The 23,063-nt window shown below is 47.6% G+C and overlaps 1 protein-coding gene across 1 annotated transcript; it reads left to right on the forward strand.

Moving 5' to 3' along the window:
* Positions 1–1,484: 1,484 nt before the first annotated feature.
* Positions 1,485–22,035, forward strand: P2RX2 (purinergic receptor P2X 2; the record flags this gene model as incomplete). Its single annotated transcript, XM_081892472.1, has 12 exons — positions 1,485–1,615; positions 4,525–4,660; positions 6,892–6,963; positions 7,747–7,813; positions 8,511–8,604; positions 9,692–9,772; positions 10,022–10,160; positions 16,244–16,374; positions 17,304–17,394; positions 20,101–20,166; positions 20,278–20,355; positions 21,816–22,035. 12 exons carry the CDS (start codon positions 1,485–1,487, stop codon positions 21,918–21,920), a joined length of 1,191 nt encoding a protein of 396 aa, XP_081748598.1. The 3' UTR covers positions 21,921–22,035.
* Between the last annotated feature and the right edge of the window lie 1,028 nt (positions 22,036–23,063).

A 23,063-nucleotide genomic window follows, 5' to 3' on the forward strand; every position in this document is an offset into this window, starting at 1 on the left:
GGGGGTCCAAGTGCTCAAGAGGCCGCTGTTCGCCCCCTGTTGGACATGCCTGGTATAAATCTTTAATCCAATCTTAGAAGGGAGACACATTTTTATTTTTCCAATTCATCAGTATCGGTCTTTTTGCTGTGGTAAGGGCACGGAGAGTCCACTTGTGTTGTCCTGTAAGTTCCAATAAGTAAGGTCCCCTGATACCACTTGCCTCTTTGCAACCCGCTGGGTATGTAATTCAAGAGGACCTTTTGCTCTGTAAACATAAGGTTGCTCCATACAGTTCTGTTGAGAGTTTCAGTTAAAAGGTAAAGAAAAAGGTACCCCTGACCGTAAGGTCCAGTCACAGACAACTCTGGGGTTGTGCGCTCATCTCACTCTGTAGGTGGAGGGAGCCGGCATTCGTCCACAGACAGCTTTCAGGTCATGTGGCCAGCTTGACTAAGCCGCTTCTGGCAAACCACAGCAGAGCACAGAAAAGCTGTTTACCTTCCCACCAGAGTGGTACTTATTTATCTACTTGCACTTTGACGTGCTTTCGAACTGCTAGGTTGGCAGGAGCAGGGACTGAGCAACGGGAGCTCACCACGTTGCGGGGATTCGAACCGCCGACCTTCTGATCAGCAAGTCCTAGGCTCTGTGGAGTTACCTTCTGCCAAAAATCTTTCAGTATGGGACAATGAAAAAACATATGTTTTAGAGAATCATTATCCCTATTGCATCTCCAAGAGCTAGACACCTTAGATAGCCCTTTTTTAAAACAAACATAGTGGGGGCGTAGTGTTAGAGGGGGGTTTTCCACTGGTGGCAGATGACAGAAGACTGTGACACCATGAGACCGGTGTAAAACCAAACTAATAAAGGTTTTATTTCAAAACAACAAACAGCAAAGCTTGTGGGTGTTTTTCCTGCAGGCAGAGTTCAAACTGCAGCTTTTTTCCTTTTGTAGTCACGGCCAGCTATACCCAGTCAGCCCAGAGCTCACACAAACTGTTATTAAAGGTACAAACATGTTTCTGTGCAGAATGATTCTTTCCCAACAGTCCAGTATATTCTAAATATTATTTTTTGTTGAGACTCCTCTAGTGTATGCACCACCTTCGAGAGATGGATGAGGTGCTGGCTCAGAGGCGCACTGTTGCTCTCTGGCCACAGAGGGCGCCACGGCCACAGGGATGAGAGTCTATTGTCTTGCTCCAAAGGAGCCTCCAGGCAGATGTGATTTGGTCCTTGCAAAAGGAGCAAGCAGGGAGGAGGTGGTCTCCCTGGCGTGGACCAGAATGTGGAAACTGAGGATGGGGTGGTTCTTGCTGGGACACGGTGAGCAGAGCCTGATGGAGTGAAACACTATACGGTTGCAGCAGGGAGAGCTAGATCCACATCTTCACCACCATCACACCTCAGAAGAAGACCTCAGGGGGTTTGTGTGCTGCTGTTTGCCTGGAGTCTGCCCCCATCCCCACCCCCACGCTCCCAACCCTGGGGGGAAATACATGATGGGGTGCCTGGATTATTTCTGGGAGTTCTGGAACTACGAGACTCCCAAGGTGATTGTGGTGAAGAACAGGAACCTTGGGGTCATCTATAGACTTGTTCAGCTCCTCATCCTGGTCTATTTCATCTGGTAAGTCTGGGCTGTCTATGGGAAGTGTTGCAATCCGGTGATTTTTTTTGAGACTCAGAACTGAGCATTTGAATAGAGCTCAGTTGGTGCCGACAGTGCTCCCCCCCCAAAAAAAATGTTTAGGGGTACTCCTCTCATTTTGACTCCAGAAAATCACAATTTGATAGTTCAAATCGGGGTAAATAAATACAGTAAATGGACAAAAGGACAAAGATTCACAGAATGTGTGGGGTATGCGTACCCCTGCACCCCCCCCGAAAAAAGCACTGGGTGCCATAACACCAAGGTTGTAGGTTTGATCCCAGCTGCATATTCTTGCATTGCAGACAATTTGGCTAGAAGATTCTCAGGGTCCTTTTCAACTCTACAGTTCTAGGATCAGAACTGAATGTGGTGGCCAGTGATGGGAAAATATATTTTCTGTTAACTTTCTTATAAATGTGGGAAGTGAGCCCTGCTGCATTTTTTGGGGGTGGGAGGGGCGGTGACTTTTGCTTGTCTTGCTTAGTGGGCTCCTATATGTGCTTTTTAACTTGTTCATTGATTATCTAGAATTAGGGGTGAGCAGTGAGGTGGGGGCGTTTGCTGATGTTACTAAATTGTTCAAGGTTGTTAGAAGAAAGAGAGATTGCTGAGAGCACAAAAAAGGACCTCTCTCCAAACTGAGCAAACGGGCAGTAAAATGGCAAATGCAATTCAGTGTCAGCAAATGTAAAGTCAGGGCAAAAAATAATAATCTTAATTTCATATAGACACTTACGGGATCTGAACTGGCAGTGACGGACTGGGGGCAAGAGTTTGGGATTGTACCAGATATCTTGGGGAATATGTCAACCTAGTGTGTGGTTTTGCTGTGAAAAGGGCAAAGCCCCTGCTACAGATAATTCGGAAAGGAATCGAAAATAAAACTGTCAGTATCATAATCAGTGCTATTTTTCCAGAAATAGAGTGCCGTAACTCACCATGAATGCCTCCCTTGTTCTCTTATACAGTGGTACCTCGGGTTACAGACGCTTCAGGTTACATACGCTTCAGGTTACAGACTCCGCTAACCCAGAAATAGTACCTCGGGTTAAGAACTTTGCTTCAGGATGAGATCGTGCTCCGGCAGCACGGCAGCAGTGGGAGGCCCCATTAGCTAAAGTGGTGCTTCAGGTTAAGAACAGTTTCAGGTTAAGAACGGACCTCCAGAATGAATTAAGTTCTTAAGCCGAGGTACCACTGTATTATTATTATTATTACCACCACTGTAATGGTAACGGCGCCCTCCTGAGAGGTACTGGAATGGGATAAAAAAGCCCCATTGATAGAAATTGATGGTGTGTGACCACATTTAGCGTACAGTTCTGGTCACCACACCTTGGAAAGGATATTGTAGAATTGGAAAAGTAGAATCAAAGAGATCAAGGGGATGATGGACTGACTACAGACGAGGAGAGGTTGTAGTGTTTGTGACTTTTTAGTTTAGAGAGCAGGCGAGTAAGTGGCCACATGGTAGAAGTTTTTAAAAATTATGCATGGCATAATCTTCTTCTTCTTCTTCTTCTTCTTCTTCTTCTTCTTCTTCTTCTTCTTCTTCTTCTTCTTCTTCTTCTTCTTCTTCTTCTTCATACCCCACCCATCTGGCTGCGTTTCCCCAGCCACTCTGGGCATCTCCCAACAGAATATTAAAAACACGATAAAACATCAAACTTTAAAAACTTCCCTAAACAGGGCTGCCTTCAGATGTCTTCTAAAAGTCAAATAGTTATTTATTTCCTTGACATCTGATGGAGAGGATGGATAGAGAGAATCTTTCCTCCCTCTCTCAGAACACTAGAACTAGTGGAAATCCCCTTTGTTGGAAGATTCTGGAGAGATAAAATGAAGTGCTTCACACAATGCATAGTTCAACTTTGGAACTCACTGCCACAGGAGGCAGCGATGGCCACCAACTGGAATGGCTTTGAAAGAGGATTGGACAAATTCAGGGAGGAGAGGGCTATCGATGACTGTTAGCCATGATGGCTATGCTCTGTCTCCACAGCTGGAAGCAGCAGTGCTTCTGAATCCCAGTTGCTGGGAACCACAGGTGGGGAGAATGTTGCTCTTGTGCTCAGGTCCTGCTTGTGGGCTCCCCCCAAGCATCACTGTGAGAGCAGGAGGCTGGACTAGGTGGGCCAGTGACCTGACCCACCAGGCTCCTCTTATGTTCTTAATACAAGGTTTTAGTCTCTAAGGTGTTATAGGAAAAAACTGCTCCTTTTCCCCGTTATAGAGTCCTTAAGTGGGTTCCCTATCGGTAGGAGAAAGTAACAGAGGCCAACCAGAGAATATTGAGAAGCAAAGCGGCTAGTAAGCCTGATCTTTATTAACTGTTGCAACAGGGTCCCCACTCACCACACGCAGGAGGGAGGAGAGAACCTCGAACAATGGTTCACAAGCCCTTATATAGACTTTTGAAATTGCCCAAGACCACCCCAAAAAACATCATACATACATCATAGAAGGAGGCGGTCTACAGAAGAAATACATCACAAGAGGCATTCTACAGCAGAAATCCTGTCTGCCAGGATACCTGACAATGGTCACTGATTGCTTTACCTGGGCAGCCTGACCATTCTTGTGTGATGGTAAATACTTTAGTTCCTGAATCCACTCCACAGGCTCACTGTATGCATATACAAATATGCCCTTAAGACAGGTAAGCAAAAGACAGTGGAGAGGCTTTCCCATTTCCTTCCCCCTTCAGAGAAATATTGGCGAGTCAAACTGGCTTCAGGACCGGCTTCTCCTGTACTATTTCAGACATGTGGTTTATATACTTATGTATGTGTTTGCCTTGTACGTTTATGAGCATTTATTTTATATTTGGGACCTTAGAATTCTTATGACAAAGGTGCTACAAGACTCTGCTGGTTTCCTAACAGGTACGTGTTTATCATCCAGAAGGGCTACCAGGAGAGCGAGTCGGGCCCAGAAAGCTCCGTCATCACTAAAGTGAAGGGTGTCAGTCGCTCTCAGCACAAGGTCTGGGATGTGGAGGAATATGTGAAGCCTCCAGAGGTGAGCACACAAGAGCGCCCTCTGCAGACAGGAACACACACCTGAGCTCAGCAGCGGAAGAAGCACAGGGATGTCGCCTCTGGATTATGGGAGGCAAAAAGAGACAAATGGGTGTCCTACTGTCAGGGGTACAAACTTGAATAGAATATTGGGGGGGGGGCCTGCATAATCAATCACATGACATGACACACGCACACCATTTGAATGGCAATGCCCAGTAACTTGGGGTGGCCCAGCACCCTCAACTATTATATTGGGTGTGTGTGTGTGAGAAGGTACCGCAAGGAGTTGGCTCCTATGCCTCCAGATGGTTCTGGACTACAACTCCCATGATTCCTGATGTGGCCACAGGCTATGCTGGCTGGGACTGATGCATGCTGGGAAACCCAACCTCTGCAGGGCACCACAATTGTTCTCCCCGATGATAAGGTCTCCAACAATGCCATGTCATAAAAACCTGTGTTGGACTGTGGCGATCACACAGGGTCCCCGGACGTTTCACCGTCTATTGATCCCTGTGCCACCACTTTATTTCTCACTGCCACCACCCAGGCCGTACCTGGTGCAATACTGAGTCCAGCCAGGGTTAATTTGGAACATAAACTTCTGTTTATTTATTGCACTTTAACAAGCGTGTGGTTTCATAAATGGTATTGGTCCATTACAATCATCGGGTGCCTATCCAGACCTATAACTTCCGCTACCTGCTCTTACTCACTAAACCACCTCTCAGATATTTACTTGTCTTCCTAGCCTCTAACTGTTCCTGACTCAGCTTATTTCACTACACTAACTCAACCTACCCGCAGACTCTATCCCAATTCACTCCCACTCCAACCAACCACCCAACTCCCAAGGAACTCCTTCCTTCACCCCTCCCAGAGCTGGTTTTATAGTCCCTCTGACTCCACCCCCTGGGTTCTGATTGGGTAACCTGTTTAACTATTTCACCTCCAACACTCTCATATGTTAATGTCACAGGGACATTGTGTAGAGCCTTTGGGGCAAAAATGGAACAAATGATCTGCCTCCAGAACCATTTTTTTTTGAAGGGGAGGGGGACTCCAGAACCCTTTTTTTTGGGGGGGGGGGACTCAATTATCTTTACTGGGTAACTCAAATAGGGAGAGTGCTGTGTACTTAGGTCCTGCTTGCAGGCTTTTCACTGAGGCAGGGCCAGCCCAACCATGAGGCAAGTTGAGGCGATTGCCTCAGGTGGCAGAATCCACAGGGGCAACAAATCCTGTATCTTTATTCCCCTTTGTAGATCCTCACTCACCTCTTCTTGCCTGTTGGGAAAGGGACACCCATTTTGTGGTTTGCCTCAGGTTCCAAAAAGTCTTGAGCCGGCCCAAAACTGAAGTATCTGTTTGGTCACTGTGAGAAGTGGATTATCGGCTAGAGGGACACCGCCCCCCCCCCCTTTAGCCTGATCCAGCAGCCAGGTTCTCTTCTCATGTTCTAAAAGTGCCCAGGATTCTCACGAGGCTGATTGGTTGGATGCTTTGCCCACAAACACCTTTGGTGAAGCATCATGCATACATCACAGATACATCATACATATGTCACAAACAGGGAAGGGTCATCTGGCAGAAACTGGTTCATCAGGTTTGCCTCTAAGCCTCCCTTGCCCTCCACCATACACCCATCCAGTGAGACAATGGAAATATTTACAAGTTCCTGGTTTTCCAGGCCAGGTAATCGCACTTCTTTGTCCAGACTGAGAGCTAATCCATTCCTGGATGGTTTGCTATTTTCCATGGGATGGCTACCTGTCTGGCACCCATTTGCCAGGATGCCAGCAATTCTCTCTTGGGCTGGGGCTGCTGCATACATGACCCCACGTTTCAGGGATTATGGCTGTCAATTTGATTTGAATTAATTTTATAATGAAATGATTTTAGAATGTTGTATTATTTTATTGTTGTTAGCCGCCCTGAGCCCGGCTTCGGCTGGGGAGCGCGGGATATAAATACAATCTTTTATTATTATTATTATTATTATTATTATTATTATTATTATTATATACTCATTTCCCAAGTTTCCCCTTGGTAGCCATTCCTTTCTCTGAGTCAAATGAAGTTGGAATGGTGTGGTGTTGTGCGTTATGTGGTGCTCCGAGGAGACATTGTGTGAACAAAGGGGGTGGGTGCACACTGCGTGCTGGAGGGGCAACCCCCCATCATTATAAAAATTCGTGTAACACCTCTAACTCTCCGTCTTGTCTGCAGGGAGGCAGTGTTTTCAGCATCATCACCCGCGTCCAAGTCACCTCCTCACAGACTCAGAACACCTGCCCTGAGGTAGGAATTGGCTGTGCCAAATATTTCACAACCCTGATTGGCTATCCGCTTCCCGATTCCTTTATCTCAAAAGTTTGCCCGGTCATCAAAAGAGGCGCTACGAACCATCCTGTTGAGGCAGATTTGTGGCCCAGGAACTGTGGATCTTGCTGTGCTTCTAACTGTGGGAATGTTCAGGGAGGCAGGAGAGGATATATTGTTTATTAATATCCTTCCTAACTTGTGCTAGCAAATTCCTTTACTTAGCAGAGTTTTACATTCCCCCTTTAAAAGCACAGTTGATAACTGGTTGCAGGCTTGTGTAGGCCTCTCACTGTTAGGTTCCTGGTAAGTTCCCTTATATCCCTCTTAAAAGAATAAACACACCACAATCGTGTGTAAAGTATATAAAAGTTGTTTACTCACATCAGTTCACAGTTGGATCCCTGAAGGCAGACTTAGTTACAAAGCATATACATGTGGATCTATCTCACATGGGGATAATCCCAGTGTTGGCTGGAAGCCAACAGAGCATCTCTAGCTAAAAAGCTGCTCCAATGACAGAGGAATTCAAAGAAAGAGTGTGTGCAGTGTGCCCTGCCCTTTTGTTACCTGGACAGGTCATGCCCACCTCTAGTCACATGCAAAGGAAGGATGTCTCAGCCAGGAGGAAACAGGGAGTTTTCGACTGGCTGGACCAAACATTCCCCCGCATGTCCACTCTAGGAAAACAAGGAATGTACTTGACTGCTACTTATGTATCATATCCCACACTAACTACTCTCTCTTGTCCGCCTTTTGCAGAATGTGAGGGCTCTGTGCCGCTCCGACAGGGACTGCCATGCAGGAGAGATGGATATGCTGGGCAATGGTGAGCAATGGGGTTGTCTCGTGACAGGAACCGGCGTGACTCAGGCTCTAAGCGAGCGAGTTGTGAAATCCCTGGCTTGGCTCTCCCCTGGGTTTTTAGCCATTTATTTCTTTCCTTGCATCTGTACTCTGCTTTTCACCTGTTGTGGAACCTTGGGTTGTTCCCAGGTGTGCATGCAATTCCCAGGTGGCCACCCATCCAGGCACTGAGCAGGTTTAGACATTCAGCAAGGTGGTGCCTCTCCAGACCATGTCTTGGGACCCACAACTACAAACTTCCCAATCTTATACCTTCCAGATGTTCTTGAACTACAACTCCTACTAACCCCAGCCAGCAGCATCATTTGAGACTACAACTCCCATCAGCCCCAGCCAGCAACATCATTTGTGACTAGACCTCCTATTAGCCCCAGTCAGCACAGCCATTTTGGACTACAATTCCCATCAGCTCCGGTCTCCGTAGCTGCATGACACTACGGCTGATGGGGGCACAGCTGCCCTGGCTGGAGCTGCTGGGAGTTGTAGTTCAAAACATCCAGCATTTACCAGGTTGGGAAAGGCTTTCTAGTGCAGACACCATTCCCCCAGACGCCATCCCTCCTGGCAATATTGAGGTGACAACACCCCATCAGGCTCAAAAAATGTGCTTGTGGGGTGGCCAGCTTTCACCTGTGCCCCTGTTCTTTCATTCCTTATAGGAGAGAAGACAGGGCGCTGTATCTCCTATAACTACAGCATGAAAACCTGTGAGATTAGAGCTTGGTGCCCTGTGGAGGACGCAGCATCTGTCAGGTAAGGAGGGACATGGAGATAAACACGAGATAATAATAATAATAATAATAATAATAATAATAATAATAATTTATAATTTATACTCTGCCCATCTGGATGGGTTTCCCCAGCCACTCTGGGCAGCTCCTAACAGAATTAAAAGTGCAATCAAACATTAAAAACTTCCCTAAACAGAACTGCCTTCAGCAGGGCCGGAGGAAGGGGGTGCGGGTCGCCCCCGGTGTCACCACAGAGGGGGGTGACAAAATGCCAGGTGGCACTCACCACAGGGCCTGCAGTGCGCCTGAGCCACGCCTCTCTCCTGGGAGAGACACAATGGCTTAGGCCAAATGGTCCGCCCGCTGCCTCCCCACTAGCTGTAGGGCAGCTGAGTGGGAGGAGGCAGGCAGACTCCAGAGGCCCTGTGATGTGCCCTGCCCGTATGGGCGGTTTCGCCCCACCCTAGGCACGCCGGCCCAGGTGCTGAGCAGCTTCCTCCGCTGCTGTCCTTCAGATGTTTTCTGAAAGTCAAATAGTTGTTTATTTCCTTGACATCTGATGGGAGGGCGGGCGCCACTACCATTGGTCCTCTGCCTAGTTCCCTGTAACTTCACTTCTTGCAGTGAGGGAACCGCCAGAAGGCCCTCGGAGATGGACCTCAGTGGCTGAAAAATGGGGGTGGAGACGCTCCGTCAGGTATACTGGGCTGAGGCCGTTTAGGGCTTTAAAGGTCAGCACCAACACTTTGAATTGTGCTTGGAAACATGCTGGGAGCTAATGTACGGTAAGTATTTCAGGAACAGTGTTACAGTGGTACCTCGGGTTACAGATGCTTCAGGTTACAGACTCCTCTAACCCAGAAATAGTACCTTGGGTTAAGAACTTTGCTTCAGGATGAGAACAGAAATCGTGTGGCGGCAGTGGGAAACCCCATTAGCTAAAGTGGTACCTCAGGTTAAGAACAGTTTCAGGTTAAGAACGGACCTCCAGAACGAATTAAGTTCTTAACCCGAGGTACCACTGTATATGTGTATGCTTGTGTGTGTGTGTTTGTGTGTGTGAGATCTTTTCTACCTTGACTTTAACAGCAGACATCTTTGCTTCCTAGTGAGAACTTGTCAAAGATGGCCCCAGAGTTCACCATCCTCATCAAGAACAACATCCATTTCCCTCGCTTCCGGTTTACCAAGTAAGAGCACCAGCGCATCCAGGTAGGGTTGGTCGCCTGACCCAAGTCTTAGGCCCTTGGAGGGAAGTTCCCAAACTGGTTTCCAAAATGCCCGGTGACTGCGATGCATGCAGAATGATGTCCGACGGCGGATTTGCCCTTGTGTGTCAACTTGGCTTTTTCTGATGCATTTTTGCTGTGCCAGAAAAAGTCCAGCAGCACACAGGAGGAGAGTTTTTGCTCCTGATCCTTGTTCCGTCTTCTCTCCAGAGGGAACGTCAAGGACAACGACGACAGCTACCTGAAGAGCTGCACCTTCAACGAAACCACAGGCCTCTACTGCCCCATCTTCAAGCTGGGCTTCATTGTGGAGCAAGCGGGAGAGAACTTCACCCAGCTGGCTGAAAAGGTAAAGGTCGTGTAGGGATGTAGGAAGCTGCTTTGTAGAAAGTCAGGTCCATCTGGTTCAGAACTGGCCGGCAGCCGTGTCTCTCCAGGGTTTCAGGCAGGCAGTATCTCCCAAGCCTACCTAGAGGTGCTGCTGGGAATGGAACGTTGGACCTTCTGCATGCAAAGAACATGTTGTATGTACCCTGAAAGAGAAGTTAGGTTTCTAGTCCTTATGATTGTAAGAAAAATACAGTGGTACCTTGGTTCAGAACCTCAGATCTGTATTGATTTGTATTGCTTTTGATCGATTTAGGTGGGCAGCTGCCCAACTGCCTCCCCCTTGGCTACATCCATAGTGGGGCTTACATGGGCCCCCCAATATTTTACAGTGGTACCTTGGTTCTCAAACGCCTTGGTACTCAAACAACTTGGAAACCAAACACTAGAAACCCGGAAGTAAGTGCTCCGGTTTGCGAACTTTTTTCGGAAGCTGAATGTGCTCCGTTTTGAGTGTTACGCTTCCATTTTGAGTGTTACACTGAGGTCTGTCTGTTTTTGCTACTTATTTTGCTTTTTTGTTTTTGCGTCTCTTTTTTTGTTTTGTTTTTGTGACTGTGTGGAACCCAATTCAGCTACCGACTGACTGATGTGTGTGACTGCAGTACATTGTTTATTGCTTTCACTTTATGGATCAATGGTCTCGTTAGATAGTAAAATTCATGTTCAATTGCTGTTTTAGGGGTTGTTTTTAAAAGTCTGGAACGGATGAATCCATTTTGCATTACTTTCTATGGGAAAGCGCGCCTTGGTTTTGGAACGCTTTGGTTTTGGAATGGGCCACTCGCCAGTGTGGTGTGGTGGTTAAGAGCGGTGGACTCGTAATCTGGTGAACCGGGTTCGCTTCCCCGCTCCTTCACATGCAGCTGCTGGGTGATCTTGGGCTAGTCACACTTCTTTGAAGTCTCTCAGCCCCACTCACCTCACAGAGTGTTTGTTGTGGGGGAGGAAGGGAAAGGAGAATGTTAGCCGCTTTGAGACTCCTTCGGGTAGTGATAAAGCGGGATATCAAATCCAAACTCCTCCTCCTCCTCCTATTCTTCTTCAAATGATCTCTTTAAAAGGGAAGATGATTTTGCAGAGGAGAGATGCAGTGCTGGGGCCAGTGCTGTACATAATAACAAGGACGGCTTCGGGTTTGAGGAGACTCTTGGCAACATGCTGCTCACCTGTCATTCACCCGACGCCTCGCGCCTCCGAGCTTGGAGGCTTGCATTTGGCACTGAACTTGAACAGTGCCAAATGCAATCGAAGGAGTGACTGGGAACAAACTCAGTACCGAAAGCAAGTCGTGTTGCTTTTGTCAGGGGCAGGATCAGATCAGGAGTGCCTGAGTGGAAGCGTTCTTAACAGGACTTGCGTCGGGCAGCAAATTTAAACATTGCTAAATGCAAGCCCCATTGCAAGTGTTGAAAACCAACAGCAAACATCGTCCCTGAATGTTGGTCATGCTGGATGAGGCTGATGGAACTCCAATGACCTCTGGAGGGCAGCAGGTTTGAAAGGATGGCTTAGACAGGGGTCAGCAAACTTTTTTTAGCAGGGGGCCGGTCCACTGACCCTCAGACCTTGTGGGGGGCCAGACTATATTTTGGAAAAGAAAAAAAAATGAATTCCTATGCCCCACAAATAACCCAGAGATGCATTTTAAATAAAAGCACACATTCTACTCATGTGAAAACACCAGGCAGGCCCCACAAATAACCCAGAGATGCATTTTAAATAAATGTATTTAAAATGTATTTATGTAAAAGCACACTGATTCCTGACCATCCATTGGCCGGATTTAGAAGGCGATTGGGCCGGATCCGCCCCCCAGGCCTTAGTTTGCCTACCCATGGCTTAGAACCTCTGTCTGGGTGCAGAGGAGAGAAATTCAATTCAATTCAATTCAATTCAAATTTAAGGAGCACCTGCCTAATTTACACTTTCCAAAACAACACTCAAACCGAAACAACCGTCCTTTGAAATTTGCATACCTGCAGATTTCCCCCAAATAACGGGTGCAAAAACCCGCAAATGTTAGCTTAAATAATGCACAGAATGCAAACTGTATATATAATAGGAGGGGGGCAGGAATCACATTAAAACGCTGATGGATTTTCATAAATCACAAACTCGTTTGAAAACACGGAGAACTGAACTTAAGTTTGGAAAAATTCTCACACTGAGAGAAACAGAAGTTGACGGATTTGCCCGTCGTCATATCTTCCGGCAACTTGGCAAGTTTGCCCCCTTCGGAAGCTCCAGCCTGATGCTTCCTGCTCCACAACCCCCCCCCCCAACTTGTGGGATGCCCACAACCTCCCTCAGGTTGCCAATTCCGGGTAGCTGGCCGCCCTCTAATTGCCTTTCTCTTCATATCAATCAGCCCCAATCGACTCTCATCGCTCTCCTGGGATGGAGGGTATATTATCGGTTGCTTCAGTGAAGCTCATCTCTCAGCCATCCCGGCTGCTCCTAACCCCATGGGATAAGCTCTTCAGCTAGATGGACTCCACACTCTTACTTACCCCAGCAAGGATTTCATTGACCAGCAGAGTAATGAAGTGGGGCAGAGAGTCAGTGTGGCCTAGTGGTTAGAGTGCTGGACTATCGCCTGGGAGAGCAGGGTTCAACTCCCCACTTGGCTGTGAAGCTCTCTAGGCGCGACCTTGTGCCAGTCGTAGGCACATGACAAACTGCCTTATAGCGAGCCAGACCTTTGGTCCATCTAGGTCCATATTGTCTACACTGACTGGCAGCAGCTCGCCAGGATTTCAGGCAGGGGAGTCTCTCCCAACCCTACTGGAGATGCTGGGGACTGAACCTGGGACCTCCTGCATGCAAGACAGATGAGCTGTGGCCCTTTCCCAGTAGCTTGCTCTCAGCCTTGCAGGGTTGCTGTGGGGATTAAATGACGAGGAAGAGAACCCCATATGCCACTTTGAGCTCCCTGAGGTGAAAAAGGTGGGATATAAATGCAATAAACAAATGCTACCAGGGTGTGAGGGGGAGTAGATTCCGTATCAACAGGATTGAAAATGAAACTGCCGATATCCTAAGGCCACCATACAAATCTATGGAGCAGCTGTGCTTGGAATATGGTGTGCCATTCTAGTCACCTCTCCTCAACCAGGATACTGTAGAGTTGGAGAAGCTTCTTTCTTTTTCTTTTTTGACAATAAAAGAAAGAAAGAAAGAAAGAAAGAAAGAAAGAAAGAAAGAAAGAAAGAAAGAAAGAAAGAAAGAAAGAAAGAAAGGAAGGAAGAAAGAAAGAAAGTGTACCCTACCACCGAGACCATTCCATTGTTACCATCTGACCTCCCAAAACTTCAACACCTCTTGCGGTAAAAGGTAAAGGTAAAGGGACCCCTGAACATTAGGTTCATTCGTGACCGACTCTGGGGTTGCTTTACTCATCTCGTTTTATTGGCCGAGGGAGCCGCCATACAGCTTCTGGGTCATGTGGCCAGCATGACTAAGCCGCTTTTGGTGAACCAGAGCAGCACACGGAAACGCCGTTTACCTTCCTGCCAGAGCGGTATCTATTTATCTACTTGCACTTTGATGTGCTTTCGAACTGCTAGGTGGGCAGGAGCAGGGACCGAGCAACGGGAGCTCACTCCGTCGTGGGGATTTGAACCGCCGACCTTCTGATTGGCAAGCCCTAGGCTCTGTGGTTTAACCCACAGCGCCACCCATTTGGCCCTTTACCGTTTTAACAGTACAAATTCTACAAACACCCTCCGTATCTCCTCAAAATCATTTCTCCGGCATATTCCCCATCTTACCTTAATGGCACATGTTAATTTTTCATTAATACCAAATCCCACACCTCTTTATACCACCTTTCCATTTTAGAGGAAGAAGGGCCTTCTTGGTGGTGGTGCCCGCCCTGTGGAATGCCCTCCCATCAGATGTCAAGGAAATAAACAACTATCTGACTTTTAGAAGACCTCTGAAGGCAACCCTCTTTAGGGAAGTTTTTTAATGTGTGATGTTTTATTCTGTTTTTAATCTGTTGGGAGCAGCCCAGAGTGGCTGGGGAAACCCTGCCAGATCGGTGGGGTATTAACAACAACAACAGTATATAATATTCTGCTTGCCCCTTCTACTTCCTAGCTATAATACTTAGCGCAGCTGTCAATAAATTTGTGAGCAAGTCCTTCGTAACCTGTGAACCTTCCACCCCATCTTAAATTGATGATAATGCTACCTCTAGACTTTTGGTCAGCTTTAACCCAGTGATTTCTGTTATTCCCTTAAACACCCTTTGCCAAAAAATTGTACATATTTACACTCCCACCACATGTGAACATAATTCCCTGTTTCCTGGCATCCCCTCCAACATAGCACCAAATATTCCTTGTTTATTTGATTTAATCTGAGTTGGAGAAGTTTCAACCGAAACGATCAAGAGCTTGGAGCAACTCCTGTGCAAGGAAAGTCTGCAGCCTTTGGGACTTTTTAGTTTAGAGAAAAGGTAAGAGGCAACATGATGGAATCTGATAAAATTACGCACGACTTGGAGAGAGCGGACAGAGAAAAGTTTCTCTCTCTCATAACACCAGAATTCGTGGACACCTGATGAAGCTGAATGTTGGAAAATCAGGACAGATAAAAGAAAGAACTTTGCCGTGCCGCGCTGTGTTAAACTGTGGAACTCACTGCCACCGGAGGCAGCAATGGTCACCAACTTGGATGGCTTTAAAAGAGGATTGGACAAATTTGTGGAGGATAAAAGGCTCTCACCAGCTCCCAGCTACCCTGGCTGTGCACTACCTCCATTGACAGAAGCATCCTGCCTTTAAATACCAGCTGCTGTGAACTGAAAAAAGGGGGAGGATGCTGTTTGATTTGGGTCCTGCTCCTGGGCTGCCCATATGGGCTTCTGTTTGGCCCATGGGAGGAGAGCATGGGAGAAGATGGAAAAAGGCAGGTCGTTGGCCTGAGCCAAGGGTACTATCATCAAATTGCATTTTATGATTCCTTTATGCAAACTTGCACCTCCACTTTCTTTTCTTTTTTTGAATTGCTTTATTGATTGTAAAGAAAGAAAAAACAGTCAACAAAAAAACAAAACAAAACACCAAAGGATGATACAAATTACCAAAAAATACATTAATTTCTTACAACACAACTTCTATTACGACTTCCAGTCACCCCATCAAGAGTCCCAGGTTTCTGTTGAGTAGCCCATTTTTCATTATCCCCTCAAATTTTCCCCAAATTTTTATTTTAATAAGGATTTTATGTTCATACAGGGGTCATTCTAAGCCTGCCAGAGAATTCACCTTCTTACAATGCTTTTAAATATATTTCCTGTAAATATCCTACTCTGTAGTGAACTTTTGATCTGTATTATCTCTAATCCTTCCTGTCATCCTTGCTGATTCTGTATATTCTAATAATTTTGTCTGCCAGTCCACTTTGGTTGGGGTGGAATAGCCATTTTTTGGCTATTAAGATTCTTGCTGCCACTGTTGCATACAAGACGATCCTCCTCACATTTTTTGGAATATTGATACCTATTATAACCAGTAGAAAGGGTTCAGATTTTTTTTGCAAGAGAGATGTTAAACATCTTTTTAAGTTAATTGTACAGTGGTACCTCTGGTTGCAAACGGGATCTGTTCCGGAGGCCCGTTCGCAACATGAAAAGAGCGCAACTCGCAGCGGCGCGTCTGTGCACACACGGGTTGTGATTTGTCGCTTCTGCACATGCGTGTGACATTATTTTGCGCTTCTGCGCATGCTCGAGCGGGGAATCCCGGAAGTAACGCTTTCCGGTACTTCCGGGTCGCTACGGGACGTAACCTGAAAGAACGTAACATGAAGCGGACGTAACATGAGATATGACTGTATATCCCAAAATTCCCTTATTTTCTTACAATTCCACCACATGTGAATCTTTGTACCCTCTCTGCATCTCCAACAAATGTACCTCCCCTTTCAAGTGGCAGTGGCGATGATGTGGGCACCACGGAGACACTCGCCAGGGTGGGCTTGTGGGTGTTTGGAAAGAGGTCCTCTCCTTTTGTTGACCCAGCTTTCCCTCGGCAGGGCGGCGTGATTGGGGTGATCATTAACTGGAATTGCAACCTGGACCTGCCGGATACGATGTGCAACCCCCGCTATTCCTTCCGCAGGCTGGACCCCAAGTGGGCCCAGGCCTCCTCTGGATACAATTACAGGTAACAGCACATCCTTGTTCTGGAAGGAAAGGCTCCAGCTGTTTTGCTACCTATGGCAAAGGACGAGCCCTTCCTCGTGTTATAAGAAAAAGCTGTTCCTTTTCCCTTCTGGGGTATCCAAGAGCCTGTATAGAGTCCTTAAATCTAGAGGCCAGATTTAGAAGGCGATTGGGCTGGATCCAGCCCCTGGGCCTTAGTTTGCCTACCCATGCGCTAAACAGATGGACCTCCCTATTCCTCCCTCAAATTTGTCAGATCCCCTTTCAAAGCCCCACCAATAGCAGCCATTCCCACATCTCATGGCAGCCAGAGCTATGATGTAAGCAGTAGAAGGAAGAGGGGGTCATGTAACTTGAGCTGACCTGTGTGCAAGGGAGGGTTTTTCTTTTGCAAAGGGTGTTGCAGGTTCCACATCATCCAAGGCCTGGAGCCCCTCTTCCCAGCCCCGATCTGCTGACATTAAGACACATAGCTCTGGGGAGTGGGGGACCTTTTTCAGCTTGAGGGTCACATTCCCTTCTGGGTGGGTGGGAGGAACATGCCAGGGCCAGGGCCCAAAGTAGGCTTGTTTCACCAGCTCCCTATCAGTCCTCCATCCACAGAAGCAAGAGGCATGATCAGAGTTCAAAGGCGCATTCTAGTGAGGGGTGTGGCCGGGGGAGGGAAGAGTACACATGCATTCTGTGACATCACAGGAGTTCAGCCAATGAGTGAGTGGAGCAGCACTCACCATTATAATAGCGACCTTTTAAGCTCCAACATTTTCTACCAGGCGGTGTATGTTTAGGTGGGGGAAGTAAGTATTTTCTCAACAGCCTTGCTTGCTGCCAATGCAGCCATGCAGGAGGGCCAGGTTTCTCTGCGCCAAGGTTCTGGGCATTTTATGGCAGCAGCCAGCCTTGCTCACACCCCTTGCTTTTGACCCCCAGGTTCGCCAAGTACTACAAGCACAGGGGCAAGAGCACCCGCACCTTGATCAAGGCTTACGGCATCCGCATCGATGTGATTGTGCACGGGCAGGTAAGGGACAGAGATGCTTGCTATAGGAGGGACATGTTAGATTTCTGTTTATGCCACTGTGCAGTTTTTGGAGTCACAAGACTCTGTTTACATTCCAGACTGTTGGAAGTCTCACGGGAGACAGAAGTTGATGTTACTGGTTTCCTGTTTCTTTGTAGCAGTTGGTTCACTGTCTCTCACAGAGAGAGGATGTATATTCTTTTCTGTCTGCGTAGTTAGAAATAAACGTAGCAATGTGTTGTTGTTTAGTTGTTTAGTCGTGTCCGACTCTTCGTGACCCCATGGACCAGAGAACGCCAGGCACCTCTGTCCTCCACTGCCTCCCGCAGTTTGGTCAAACTCATGCTGGTAACCTCGAAAACACTATCCAACCATCTCGTCCTCTGCCGTCCCCTTCTCCTTGTGCCCTCCATCTTTCCCAACATCAGGGTCTTCTCCAGGGAGTCTTCTCTTCTCATGAGGTGGCCAAAGTACTAGAGCCTCAGCTTCACAATCTGTCCTTCCAGTGAGCACTCAGGGTTGATTTCCTTCAGTATGGAGAGGTTTGATCTTCTTGCAGTCCATGGGACTCTCAAGAGTCTCCTCCAGCACCATAATTCAAAAGCATCAATTCTTCGGCGATCAGCCTTCTTTATGGTCCAGCTCTCACTTCCATACATCACTACTGGGAAAACCATAGCTTTAACTATACGAACCTTTGTTGGCAAGGTGATGTCTCTACTTCTCAAGATGCTGTCTAGGCCTGTCATTGCCCTTCTCCCAAGAAGCAGGCGTCTTTTAATTTCGTGGCTGCTGTCACCATCTGCAGTGATCATTGAGCCCAAGAAAGTAAAATCTCTCACTACCTCCATTTCTTCCCCTTCTATTTGCCAGGAGGTGATGGGACCAGTGGCCATGATCTTCGTTTTTTTGATGTTGAGCTTCAGACCATATTTTGCGCTCTCCTCTTTCACCCTCATTAAAAGGTTCTTTAATTCCTCCTCACTTTCTGCCATCAAGGTTGTGTCATCTGCATATCTGAGGTTGTTGATATTTCTTCCGGCAATCTTAATTCCGGCTAGGGATTCATCCAGCCCAGCCTTTCGCATGATGAATTCTGCATATAAGTTAAATAAGCAGGGAGACAAAATACAGCCTTGTCGTACTCCTTTCCCAATTTTGAACCAATCAGTTGTTCCATATCCAGTTCTAACTGTAGCTTCTTGTCCCACATAGAGATTTCTCAGGAGACAGATGAGGTGATCTGGCACTCCCATTTCTTTAAGAACTTGCCATAGTTTGCCGTGGTCGACACAGTCAAAGGCTTTTGCATAGTCAATGAAGCAGAAGTAGATGTCTTTCTGGAACTCTCTAGCTTTCTCCATAATCCAGCGCATGTTTGCAATTTGGTCTCTGGTTCCTCTGCCTCTTCTAAATCCAGCTTGCACTTCTGGGAGTTCTCGGTCCACATACTGCTTGAGCCTTCCTTGTAGAATTTTAAGCATAACCTTGCTAGCGTGTGAAATGAGTGCAATTGTGCGGTAGTTGGAGCATTCTTTGGCACTGCCCTTCTTTGGGATTGGGATGTAGACTGATCTTCTCCAATCTTCTGGCCACTGCTGAGTTTTCCAAACTGGCTGGCATATTGAGTGTAGCAATGTACCTTATATATTTCTCGTCCTTCTGCTGCTGTATGGATACTCTGTGTAATGGGAAAGTGCCTGGAGCCTCATCAAAGGCTTACGTCGTTAATCACCGTTGGAGGACATGTCCGTGGAGGAGTAGCTCGGTCGTATGCAAGTTCCGACAAGACATGGGGCTGGGCTACCGGGATGCAGGCGCCGAGTTGCAAAAGTAGTTTTCGAAGTAGGGCTTGGGGGGGGGCTGGAGGAACTGTTTTCAGGTTAAGGGCAGCCTTCCCTTACGGGCAAGCTTCAGGAATCACATGCCAGTAGAGGTTGGGGTGAAAGGTGAGGTCGGCAGGTACAAGAGAGGTGCTACAGGTACATCTCTCTCTTACATCAGGGATGGCTGTGGTCTAAACCACGGAGCCTCTTGGGCTTGTCGATCAGAAGGTCGGCGGTTTGAATCCCTGCGACGGGGTGAGCTCTTGTTGCTCTGTCCCAGCTTCTGCCAACCTGGCAGTTTGAAAGCATGCCAATGCAAGTAGATAAATAGGTGCCACTGCGGCGGGAAGGTAAACGGTGTTTCCATGCGCTCTGGTTTCGATCACTGTGCCCTGTTGCACCAGAAGTGGTTTATTCATGCTGGCCACAAGACCCGGAAAGCTGTCTGTGGACAAACGCCAGCTCCTTCAGCCTGAAAGCGAGATGAGCGCCAGGACCCCATAGTTGCCTTTGATTGGACTTAACCGTCCCAGGGGTACCTTTACCTTTACAGTAGACTACATTCTGCGGGAGGTTTGTGGGCACTCCTCCATGCACACCTGTCCCCCACCTGCCATCCAGGTAAGCAAGCGGCATGGCCCTGGTTCAAGGACATGTTCCAGACATGTCAAATGCACTATTATCGTTATCATTTATTTATTTACTTTGACTAGCCAAAGCCACTACAAAAGAAAAAATGCACAAAAGAGAGTAGAAGCAGAATAAAATGCGTCACACAGTCAAAATAGTCATCCAAACCAGACATACTGTCACATCAGTTAAATTCTTCAAGGTCACTGCAAGCAGGGCTTATAGCGATTCTGTCCCTTTCTCCCCTTAGGCAGGGAAGTTCAGCCTTATCCCCACAATCATTAATCTGGCCACGGCGCTGACGTCAGTGGGAGTGGTGAGTATTGTGGACTGTGGCCTCCTCTCATTGCTTCATTCAATTAAAAAATAAAATAAAATAAGACTTTTCCTGCTCTGGTGTTGATTGATCACTCTCCTCCTCCGACAGGGCTCCTTCCTCTGCGACTGGATCTTGCTGACCTTCATGAACAAGAACGAAGTCTACAGTGCCCGGAAGTTTGACCAGGTAGCGGGGAGGGTGCCGCTGAATGGATGGAACAGATGGGGCTCAGGCCATCCGTGATCCTAGACCCAAAATGCCCGTGCTCTGTGGCAAATTCCCTGGGGAGCTCTGCCAACCCTGGGCCAGTCGAGAGGGGCAGGAGTTCTCAAAGAGCGCCCCTCTCACCTTGGCAGAACTGGGGCTCTTTCTCACACCAGCTTGTTGGCCAAGCGACATTCAACAATGGGCTATCAAAATGCAACTGAATGTTGCTCAGTGCACAGAGGAAAGAGCCCTGGAGGCTGGTCCATTAGAAGAAAATGGGGCACTGGCCCACCAACCTCAGTAAGGTCTCAGCCAGCTCCATGACCTGCCTGCCTCCTTTCTTACAACCACTCTGGTGTCTTTGCCAACCATTGGTTCCACTTCCTGTATTGCAAGGGGTTGGACGAGATGATACTTCAGGTCCCTTCTAACTCTATAATTCTGATTTAAAAAACCCCACCTATTTATATTGCACCCCTCCCTGCGCCAAAGAGCCCCAAGGCCTTTTTCATCGTTTGTGCTAAGAGTCCTCCATGCACCTAAAATGGAACAGTCTGTTCCATCATCTCGCTTTCCTGCGAGTGTAGGTCAGGCTGAACCATTGAGGGGGTGGGGTGAGCAAAGCAGTGCTTTACCCACCTCCCTGCCGACCAGTCTTCAGTCTCTAGTTGGCCTCTGGCTGGGTTGGGACTCTGATCAGTCTTGCAACTTTTATAAGGAAAAACTGCTCCTTTTCCCTTATGGGGTATCCAAAAGCCTGTATAGAGTCCTCAAGTGGGTTCCTTATCGGTAGGAGAAAATAACAGAGGCCAACTAGAGAATATTGAGAAGCAAAGCGGCTAGTGAGCCTGATCTTTCTTAAACTGTTGCAACAGGGTCCCCACTCACCACACGCAGGAGGGAGAACCCTGAACGATGGTGCGCAAGCCCTTATATATACCGTATTTTTCGCTCTATAAGACACACTTTCCCCCTCCTAGCCCAAGACCCCCCCCTAAAAAAACCACATCATACATACATCACAGAAGGCAGTGGTCTACAACAGAAATCCTGTCTGCCAGGATACCTGATAATGGTCACTGATTGCATTACCTGGGCAGCCTGGCCATTCTTTTGTGATGGGTAATACTTTAGTTTCCGAGTTCCAGGTCACAGGCTCACCCTATTCATACAGAAATACGCTCTTAAGAGAGGATTTATAACTGAAAAGACAATTGGAAGGGTTTCCCCATTTCCTTCCTCCTTGCAGAGGAATATTTGAGGTCACCGGGAGAGTCAACATGGCTTCAGGATTGCTCTCCTGTACTATTTCAGACACGTGGTCTATATACTTCTGTATGTGTTCGCCTTGTACGTTTATGAACATTTAATTTATATTTGAGGCCTTAGGATTCTTATAACACTGCTAATGGCTTGTTCCTTCTCCCACATCCGGCCAGATGCCCAAGCTCCAAGAGGGAACTCCGACGACGGACTGCAGCATCACCGATTCCTGCACTCAAGCCTCCTCGCCCGCAGACTCCAAAGCGCCCATCCATCTCTGAGGGCTCAGGAGCTCCTTTCCTGTCCTGTTTTCTCAGGATGTTCTTCTCTGCATCTGATAAAAGGCAGCTTCATTCTCCTGTGGCCCCTGGCACAATAAATCGAGTCGGTCCTGAAGGTGTCGGGAGAGAAGTCTCATTTTGACCACAAGACCAGTGGAATTCGTTCTTCTCAGGGTACAAAAACAGCCCTACGAAATTCCTGATAGAATGGGAGGAGCAGGGAGGAACTGAGCCATTGCAGACCTACAACCTGACAGACCTGGCTATATCCCGGGCAAAGGAAGGACAGCGTTGCTGGATCAGACCAAAGGCGTATCTAATCCAGCATCATGTTCTCAACAGTGGTCAACCCAAAGCCTCTTTTGGGAAGCCCACAAGCAGTGCCTGAGTGCAGCCGGGCTCTCCTCACTTGTTGTTCTCAGTAGTTGGTACACAAAGGCCCACTGCCTCCATCTACCAACATAGCATGATCTCCCTTGCCTGGAACTCTAAAGAGCTGCTGCCAGTCAGCGTAAGAGACCCCTGGCCATTAAGTCCAGTCGTGGCCGACTCTGGGGTTGTGGCGCACATCTCGCTTTACTGGCCGAGGGAGCCGGCATACAGCTTCTGGATCATGTGGCCAGCATGACTAAGCCGCTTCTGGCGAACCAGAGCAGCACACGGAAACACCATTTACCTTCCCGCCGGAGTGGTACCTATTTATCTACTTGCACTTTGATGTGCTTTCAAACTGCTAGGTTGGCAGGAGCAGGGACCGAGCAACGGGAGCTCACCCCGTTGCGGGGATTCAAACTGCCAACCTTCTGATCGGCAAGTCTTAGGCTCTGTGGTTTAACCCACAGTGCCACCCGTGTCCCACCAGTCAGTGTAAACAAGATTAAGTTAGACAGACCACTAGTCTGACACAGCCTGTTCTTGTATGATTGAATCCTACCTGATAATACCCTTTGTTTTAAAACTGGGCTCAAACCAGCTAAGCGGAGTCTTCCTTCTCTTGTTTTTGCAGCGCCCCCTCCTCCACAAACGTCCCGGCTTCTGCCATCAAAACTCACTTCCTCTGTTCCATTTGGGAATTGGAAATGAATACGTCATATATCAAGCCCACCAGCCGCTTCGCTCGACGGCAGGCGTTTGACCTAGCTA

The sequence above is a fragment of the Podarcis melisellensis genome (assembly GCF_964234715.1).
Source record: "Podarcis melisellensis genome assembly, chromosome: 16".
Classification (NCBI taxonomy): domain Eukaryota; kingdom Metazoa; phylum Chordata; class Lepidosauria; order Squamata; family Lacertidae; genus Podarcis; species Podarcis melisellensis.